At 37.6% G+C, this 10,218-nt stretch overlaps 1 protein-coding gene across 1 annotated transcript; it reads right to left on the bottom strand.

Moving 5' to 3' along the window:
* Positions 1-4,525: 4,525 nt before the first annotated feature.
* On the bottom strand, positions 4,526-8,160 carry LOC128204160 (perlucin-like). Its single transcript, XM_052905533.1, has 2 exons — positions 7,777-8,160; positions 4,526-5,161 (listed from the first exon to the last, which is right to left on the bottom strand). The coding sequence occupies exons 1-2, from the start codon at positions 8,083-8,085 to the stop codon at positions 4,793-4,795; spliced, it is 678 nt and encodes a 225-aa protein (XP_052761493.1). The 5' UTR covers positions 8,086-8,160; the 3' UTR covers positions 4,526-4,792.
* Positions 8,161-10,218: the final 2,058 nt, after the last annotated feature.

Genomic DNA, 10,218 nt, shown 5'->3' with positions numbered 1-10,218 from the left:
TATGTCCCGTGAAAGTATCATAAATAAATTTATTTCTAAGGCAATAAATTAAATTATTATTGATCAATGTGCAGACTAAACCAATACATGTTGTTATCGTTTTTGATTGGTATTTTTTAATATCAGTTGTCAAGAAAATTTGCCAGATAATCTCATTAATTTCCATATGCGATATATGGAATGGATAAACTCTCTAATGATACAAAAAATGTATTCCCAACTCAAACTCGCATGACATACAGTTAACAGTGCATTGAGAAATCTGCGCGAATTGAAACAGGATTCTTCTCTGTTTGGTTTATTTATGCAAACAGCATTGTATGTATTGAACTATTATAATCATGCTTCATTTTGACCTAATTTAATCATATGTGTTGTACAAAATGACATTAAATAAAGATTCTTCTTCTATGTGACTTATTGGATCCATTTTCTTTGCCTTTGAGGTTGTAATCACCGATTTGTCTGAGTTTCGACGATAAGCTGTCAGCAAGAACGAAAGAAACGTTCAAAGAATATGAAAGTCATTGTTCGATTATAACAAAATACAATTTTACAAACAAATATATGAAGGGTTTGGTTGTAATATTGACATTTTTTCATTCGCTATTTATTTAACGTTGTCCCTGACACAATCGTACAAGCTAATTATGTAACCCGCATACTTCGTGATTAGGATCATACACTCGAGTCAAAAAAGGCCCTGTACAATTTCAAATTATCAGGTTGTGAGTGTCGTACCTATTAATAATTTCTAAGTGGATGTCAATATTTGCTGTTAACCTGTGCAAAAAAGGTGTTTCAACAGTATTTCAATTCATTTCAATTTGATTTTACATAAAATTAATTAGTCTATATTTCGTGTTTAAGTGCAACATTTATGTGATGCATCGGTGATATTCGACGGTGGGAGGTCCACTCATGTGGGCAAAACTATACATTAACTTGTCAAGAAAAAAACAGTGTTGTGATCATAATATCATCACCAATAGAATTACCGTAGTAACTGAGGAGAGCTAAAAGTTAACATAAGATCACTTAGGGAAGCGTAACTTAGGCAGAACGACCCCCTTTCTCAGGAATCAAACATATAGCCTTTTACGTGGTAATTGTGATTATGGTTCTCCCTAAAGTATATTTGTGGTAACTACGGACTACAATTGAGCATTCGTTTGTAATCCATGCATAGTTTGTCTACCTACAGGTAACTTGAGCAATTTTAACCTGAACCCGCTACTAGTAAGACTAGGGTTATTCCCCTCAAACATTGAAATACAGTTGGAATGTTTTGGTTGCCATATCAAAAAGACAACATTCTAAATTTTCAACGCGTTACAACCATGCCGTTGTTTTTTTAAAGAAAAATCGATATATTAAATTATTTTACGAATTCATTAGGTGTCTAAGTAAAATGAGGAAAATGTACACTAAATTGTTACCGTTGAATAATTCCTTTATTTCAAAACATAATGCTTTGTTCCAAGCTTTTCTAAATGTCAGAAGCGCACGTTTTAAGATAGCGGCCATTGTTTTCTTAAAAAAAAATCTTAATTGTGGCGATCACAAGAGTGCCAATCAATTTGCTGGACTGCAATCACTTCGGTTGGCAATACCAACCTTTTTGGTGCCACTGCTTTGATGTATTGTGGCAGTACTAACAGCCAACGTACGGCTGGTGAACGAAAAAACGCCACGATTTTCTGTGGCAAGTTGTTTCAGTCAAGCCTCTGGTTAGTGCATAACCACGTTACATTTGGTACAGTGATAAATGTAAGATTATAATTACGTTATAGTAAGTATATATTAATACAATAAATACTAAATGTGTACACATTATACATTTAATCGTAGTTTTACAAACTTCCAATTTTAATACAATTGGTGTATTCAGCATACACAGATAAACATGGATATAACCGATAACCAATGGCAGTAACAAAAATGAGCAAGAAGGGCGACTTGTATGTGTTATCACGTTAAGATTGCCCACACCAGGACAATATAAAATAGAAATAACATCGTGAGATTTTTACCACAAATTGATAGAATACTATCATTAGATATTAACGAAACGTGCACACGAGAAAAGGACATAGTTTAAGTGAGCTTATTAAGACATGATCGAAAAGGAAATAATACTTTATGAATACTTATGCTCAGTTCAAGTGTTGTTTCAATTAATATATTTTAAGGCAATAAATCTGTAGCACTAATCGGCTGCGTTCAATAAAAAAGTTGGAATTTGTACAAACGGTATAAGTGTCTAGTGCAATATCAAAAGGAGAAACTTTAAGATTCTCGTTTAACTGTGAGCGGAGTGTAACTAAAATGGTTATTAAGAGCTCACAAAAATCCAAAACTTAGCATATTGTTTGTCAAGTACTAGTGTGGATTTAGCGTACGCCCCTAACAACATTATTGGTACAGCCGAACCCCGTTGCCTCGAACCCCCAGGGACCAGCGAAAATACCTCGAGCCTCGAAAAATTCGAGCAAAGCAAGATTTTTCATCTTCAGTATAAAGAAATCGGTCCTATACATCCACTTCGAGCTAACGAGGAACTCGAGCCAAACGAGTTCGATCCAACGGGGTTCGGCTGTATTATCAAATGATAGTATACCGTTAATCCGCATATAATAAATGAAGTCGTAGGATAGTCCAAGCGTCCTCTAAAACAAAAGATACATTCATCGCTGCAATATATATATCACAGTTTTTATGAAATTGCCAGCTGAAATTTTCTTAATTTCCTCCTTAAAGCTTGAAGAGGTGAGTAGGTGAGTCGGTGAGTGAGTGAGTGAGTGAGAGAGTGAGTGAGTCAGTGAGTGAGTGAGTGAGTGAGTGAGTGAGTGAGTGAGTGGGTTGGTGGGTGGTTGAGTGAGTGAGTGAGTGAGTGAGTGAGTGAGTGAGTGAGTGAGTGAGTGAGTGAGTGAGTGAGTGAGTGAGTGAGTGAGTGAGTGAGTGAGTGAGTGAGTGAGTGAGTGAGTGAGTGAGTGAGTGAGTGAGTGAGTGAGTGAGTGAGTGAGTGAGTGAGTGAGTGAGAGAGTGAGTGAGTGAGTGAGTGAGTGAGTGAGTGAGTGAGTGAGTGAGTGAGTGAGTGAGTGAGTGAGTGAGTGAGTGAGTGAGTGAGTGAGTGAGTGAGTGAGTGAGTGAGTGAGTGAGTGAGTGAGTGAGTGAGTGAGTGAGTGAGTGAGTGAGTGAGTGAGTGAGTGAGTGAGTGAGTGAGTGAGTGAGTGAGTGAGTGAGTGAGTGAGTGAGTGAGTGAGTGAGTGAGTGAGTGAGTGAGTGAGTGAGTGAGTGAATCAGAGGAAAATGAAAGTTTAATCGGAAAGCTGAATTCATGTCAGTCTTGCTAAAAGGAGCCCCCTGATGAGAAGAAGCACGTGTACGGCGTCGTCGTACCATGAGGCAAACTGACACAAACCATCTCCGGATTTTTGCAAAATGACCTAAGATTAGAAGAATACGTTTGTAGGCGAGGACTGTGGTAACCAAGTCTGATATAAATATATCTAGAGTCACGAACGCAAAAACGGACAGCTTCATTACAGTTACACACCGGGATCATTGCTTTAAACACCGTTCCCTACGGCAAGACTGGACTGTAACTGTAAGTTTTTCTATTCGCGTCGTTTCAGGTAAGATAGCGTGCCTGTTCGACCAAGGAGCCATATATGGGATGAGTCTTCTCATTGCTCAGGCTTTTCATTTGCTGTGGGTTCGATATCTTCTGCAATGGGTCGTGGGGGCAGAAACACAACCCACTAGTTTCAAATCAATAATGCACATCAAATTGAAAATAAATTGATTCTAACGTTTAAACCAAACATATTTTTGTTTCTGATAAAATAGAACATAACATCAACACATGGAGTGAACACATGTCTTTGCTACTCAGTGTATATATAAGACAATATAAACATTTCACACGAAATTTACGTTAACGAGCAATAAAGGTCTATACCAGTTATCTATTCAACGATTTACCAATCCATTAAACCCACCAATTTCTGTGATTGAGCCTTTGATACATTAAGTCGATTTTGTTTAGATTTTAAAATAGACTCACACAACCGAGTTTCGGAGAACTTTATAAACGAGCTTTTTCTTGCTTGTTCGTGTTATTACAAATAGTTTTTTTCTTCTTTTTAGCTCACCAGAGCACGAAGTCTTTGTCCGTCGTCCGTCCGTCAGCCCGTCAACAATTGCTTAAAAAAACAACTCCTCTGAAACTACCATGCCAAATTCAATGAAATTTCGCATGTAGCTTCCTTGGGTGACTCTCTACAAAATTACAACAAGGGGTCACGATTGATCAACAACAACAAAAACAAAATGGCCGACTTCCTGCTTTGCTTTAAAAGAAAAGTCCTCTGAAACTACCAGGCCAAATTCACTGAAACTCTCCAGGAAGCTTCATTGCATGACCCTTTACAAATATACAACAAGGCATCGTCATCAGTAAAGATATATTTAAATTTCAACATTTTTATTAATGATTTATCACGGAGTTGTGGCCCTTTGCTTAGGTGAGCGTTTTAGGGCCATCATGGTCCTCTTGTTTGAATCAGGGTCAACTAAGAAACACCCTTATACGCTTATGGTGAAGTTCTATTGCGGTGTTTATTTTTATGTGTCAAACTCAAATGAAACAGTTTGTATCTTGAAACCACGATTTAGTAAGTGTACGATTACTGTTTTAGTAATCACATAAAAAACATGCATCATTATTCAATAAAACAGTACCTTTTAAATGCACTAAACATTGCCTATAGCACATTTATAACAATATCTACTTTTCACACAAATAAAAGTGTAGTTCGCCTGAGCCGTTATGGTCGCTCCAACCTTGGTTATAACTCATTCCAAGGCAATTAAACGGGCCCCCAACCGGCTGATTCACACCAAAATTCTCATAGATCCATTCTTCCCCTGAATCCCATTCCCAGAGTCCCTCCACTGTTCTGTCGTTACCTCCGATCCAGATTATACCGCTTGTTCCATTAGTGTATGCGTTGATAAAGTCGTCTTCCTCCTTACTCGTTATCGAAGCAAGCGAAGCGTTGAACTGCTCGCATGTACTCTTTGCGTCGTTCCAATTTTTCTTGATGTTTAACAGCTGATAACACGAAACTTCAAACATGGTCCAACCCGCCTCACACTTAAAGAAACAAAAAAAATAAATAAAAATGTGGGTGTATGAATCATCGGAACTGTTTGTTAGAAGTTTATCTTATAGTTCATGTTTTACACATAACAATATTAAAGTTCAAGCCTAAAGGGATGGGTAGCAGGAATAAGTTAGTTTAATTAGTAGCACATGGACTATAAACATAGTAAACATTATAATTTATCGTTGGTTCTCACGTCACTATATCCCTTAGTATAACGTCACGTTCTAATAATGAAATCGACTCAGTATAATACACGAAAAAGCGTGCAACGGCTATTTGCGAGGTTTGGCTGAAATACTGTCTGTTATTTTAACTTTAAATTTGTGTGTTAACCCCGGTGACATGCACACACTATTAATTAGTCCACTAACGAGCGATCTAAGATCTAAGCTCAGTACACTTCAGAAGCAGTAGTTGTAAAATGGCATTGAAAAGATAAGCTTGCATTCTTTTTAAGTAATTGTGACATCTTAATCGGTCTGAAAAAAATCTATAGTAATGGCTATAGCACCGGCTCGAGAACATGGCGGTAGTTTGTCATATTGCCAGGCGTGAGATCAAGCCCATGGCTGTTGTACTAACTTAAGTTGTTTTCTGATTGTATTTCAAATAAATCTGGCATTTCGTTTCATATTCAGAGGGCGTCCGCAGATGTTCAAATTGGATTGAATAAGGATACTCACGTATTTTGGTCAATTTTAAAATATTAGCCTTAAATTGTACCTAAATACAATTCAGGATAATTTGGATATTGACAAATCTAGAAAATATTATTTAAGTGGTAACGTTTTCTTACATTAAAAAAACAGTACAAAGTACTTCGCTTTGTAGCACGCACATTTCTAACGCTAGTTATTCATAACGTCAAGTGACAAGTTGTTACACTATCAAAAAATTATTAAATAACTATTAATTATGAGTCCTCAAACACAGCATTTGCCTCGTCCAATGATACAAAGACCTCCTCTATAACAGTGCTAATAGCTATAACAGTAAGCGGCCCAGTCAGAAAAGTGATATAAAGCGTGAAACCGAATAAATCCACTTTCATGTCTCAATAAATAAATAAACATAAACATGAACACATAATTAAGCAATCGGAAACCTTGAAGGACGAAAAGTGAATCACTCCACAAGAAAACACATTTGCCCAAACTCTTGTTTAGGCAGGTCGACCACCAGCAATATTACCAATCTAGGAGGTTGGAACATTCTACAAATAATAAACGCGTTTTCAGCCCTTACTTTAGACCAGCAAGCACAGGCGTCTGATGTCATATCTGATCTGATGAGACCATCTTCAAGCACTGACGTCTGATATCAATATATTGAGCAACTGTGTTGGTAGATGTATCTCCAGTAATAAATCCAAGTGTCAATTACTGGGCCTCTTGCCAATACGACTACCATCGGACAAATAACAGGGCCAATATCAAATCACTTATTTATTAATAAGGAATGGGCGTTATTTCGGGATGACAACGTCATTGATGATTATACATTTCATTGTTGGTTATTTGGAAAATATGCAGTCGATAAACGGCCGTTCAAATATCGGAAAATTTGTTATAACCCTTTAAGGTTTGATTTCATGCAGATATTATTGCCGTGTTATGTTTTCATTAGTGAAATAAACTCTTAAGACACATGTAAGCTCATCTTTTCCGTTTGCATTTACTTAATTGTATGTTAGACCTTTCCGTCAGAGGATGGAATTCATAATTTCAAAGCATGAAATACTACTACTACTACTACTACTACTACTACTACTACTACTACTACTACTACTACTACTACTACTACTACTACTACTACTACTACTACTACTACTACTACCACTACCACTATTACTACTACTACTACTACTACTACTACTACTACTACTACTACTACTACTACTACTACTACTACTACTACTACTACTACTACTACTACTTCTACTACTACAACTACTACTACTACTACTACTACTACTACTACTACTACTACTACTACTACTACTACTACTACTACTACTACTACTACTACTACTACTACTACTTCTACTACTACTATTCTTACTACTACTTCTACTGCCACTACCACCGCTACCGCCACCGCCAACACCACCACTTCTACTACTACTACTACTACCACTACTACTACTACCACCACTTCTACTACTACTACCACCACCACCCGCAAAACCACCACCACCACCTTCTCCTACCTTCTCCAACCTACTAACACAACATAACAAGACATCATTCTCAAACATCAAACCAACGAAGGTGAAAGCATACGGTAATATAACTTTCTTTATAACTGTCTGTACAACCGCTGTTTAATAAATAAAGTGTAAACGATATGTAATATATGATAGTTTCAGAACATCCAGATTTGCACTCGAAAACGATCAAGCTACAGACTAATTGCTAGATTAACTATTTTATTCATTTGGCATGTAACGCTATAAAACGATGTGCATATATTGATGACTTACACTCTTTTTATTTTATTGTTCACCACTACCATACTCTTTACTTTACCAATGTTCATGAAGTGTTAACGTTTATGTTTCTATTGAAATGCATCGAAAGGAGGAATGGAAACATTACCATACCTTGCGCACGAAGACCTTCCATTGGTTGTCGGCCAGCCATTGCACTGCTCCCGTGCTGTTGCGTGACATCATTTCACAATCGCCTGTAGCCCCGTTGTATCGAGCCGCGTAACAGACTGTGCTTGACGTGTGCTGATAGCCAGCACACAGCGTCAGGCATCCGATGACCGATGATACAGTGGTTAACTTCAAAGAATTCCCCGCCGTTGCCGAACTGCCCTTGTAGCTCTTGTAGCCATTGGTGGAAATTGTTCCCATTGCATATGCAATGAGCGGTAGCAAGGAAAGGCAAATGATGGTAAGATTCATTTTGAATACAGATAAATGTCCGCGAAAATATAATAGACGCCTGAACAATTTCTGAACAATTTCCGAACAATTTTGTTGGACTGCGTTCTCTGAAATGAGAGCGATACCCGGCCTCGTCAATACACGGAATGTTGTAGCCTTGACGACCGCTTACGTAGACTGGTTTACAAATTTGTTTGTTAATGCATTCAAACTATTGGATATTCGTATGATTTGTAACATGAATCAATGAATAAAATATGAAGTACATTTGTTGTTAAATCCTTTGTTATTCAAATTGAAAATTGAAATTGAAACGCCTACTATCTGCTGTCTCTCACGTAACTCTAGTTTTACAAAACTGTTGTTACATATTTTATGTTCTGTCGTTTTTTATTCCTCATATCGAATTCAACATACATATGGTTCGTCCAATGCTTCCTCTGAGTTTTATTTAATATTAAGTTTACTTTTCACAACGTGTTTCACATATCCCTTTCTCTGAGCTGTCTTAAGGATTTATCTATTGAATACCATAATACCTTTATTGTCGTCTGCGAAGCCTCGCTATACAAATGATTTTTTGTCCGGCGTCGTTTTCCGCGTCATCGTCGTCATCACACATTCGTTTCCGATCAATTACTTTAAGTTAGTCTGTCAATTGGCCAGTAGATGACCCCTTTTATTTTTGAGTTCAATAGGTCAATAGTCGTGGTGAGATTCGATGTAATTGTAATTGGCCATCCTGACATGCGACATATCGATTCGCAGAATTTAAGTTTTTCTCAAGACGCAAAACAAATGTATGAGACACCGGAGGGTAGGTACATATTCCATGAATATAGACTATGATGTTGGGTGAATGAACAGAAAGTTAACTTACATTAGGAAATAGCTGTCCCCTTATCTCACCAATTAAAGACAATAGAATACACAAATTTCTAGATAACGTGAGCATCTGCAACATTCGGCACTGACTAAGATCGAAGTATGTGGCAAAAGGGAGTCCCCTGATGGTAACGACTGAGATCGAAGCACGTGGCAAAAGGGAGTCCCCTGATGGTAACGACTGAGATCGAAGCACGTGACAAAAGGGTGTCCCCTGATGGTAACGACTGAGATCGAAGCACGTGGCAAAAGGGAGTCCCCTGATGGTAACGACTGAGATCGAAGCACGTGACGAAAAAGGGTCCCCTGATGGTAACGACTGTGATCGAAGCACGTGGCAAAAGGGAGTCCCCTGATGGTAACGACTGAGATCGAAGCACGTGGCCAAAGGGAGTCCCCTGATGGTAACAACTGAGATCGAAGCACGTGGCAAAAGGGAGTCCCCTGATGGTAACGACTGAGATCGAAGCACGTGGCAAAAGGGAGTCTCCTAATGGTAAAGACTGAGATCGAAGCACGTGACAAAAGGGGGTCCCCTGATGGTAGCGACTGAGATCGAAGCACGTGGCAAAAGAGGGTCCCCTGATGGTAACAACTGAGATCGAAGCACGTAGATATTAACAACTGAGAAATCGGATTGACAAAAATTACACAACTTAAAACGGTTTTCTATCATGGCAATTTTACAATGAAGATTTGTTATTCGATAAACGATTTGGCGTACTCAATATGAATTATTAGACGCCAATAATATTACATCGTGGTTCACATCTTCTGATGAAGGGACTCTATTCGTATGTTTAGAATAGCGTGTCATTTACAAGTAAACGCATTCATATATAAATGACTAACTAGATTGGAACACAAAGTCGTTGATCTACCACTAATTCAATGATCGTAGTTTATATGTAGCAAAACAGCATGATAGCAAACCTAAATCGAAATTACATGACGTGATAGATATCAGCAGAGTTAAAACGAGTTTAACATAAAAAACAGTAATGTTGAGTGTTTGTAGACAAATTTCAGTGTCTCATTATTACTCGGAAAATGCTTCATTTGTATATGATTTGAACTATAAAACCAGTGTGAAACGAATCGAATGGTCATTAATGATACCAGTTTACGACAATTATTGTTGGTATTTAAAAAAAATATATTTCTGTAGAAAGAATACGGAACATTCCTTTTCAATCCAACCTGTTAGCTGGATTTAAAGAGGATTACCAAAAATGTGTTGGCAATTATTTTTCCTTTCCTTCTATT

Source organism: Mya arenaria, chromosome 10 (assembly GCF_026914265.1).
Source record: "Mya arenaria isolate MELC-2E11 chromosome 10, ASM2691426v1".
NCBI classification, from domain to species: domain Eukaryota; kingdom Metazoa; phylum Mollusca; class Bivalvia; order Myida; family Myidae; genus Mya; species Mya arenaria.
Note: the sequence above shows the minus strand (reverse complement) of the source record. Positions and strands in the feature narration are given on the sequence as shown.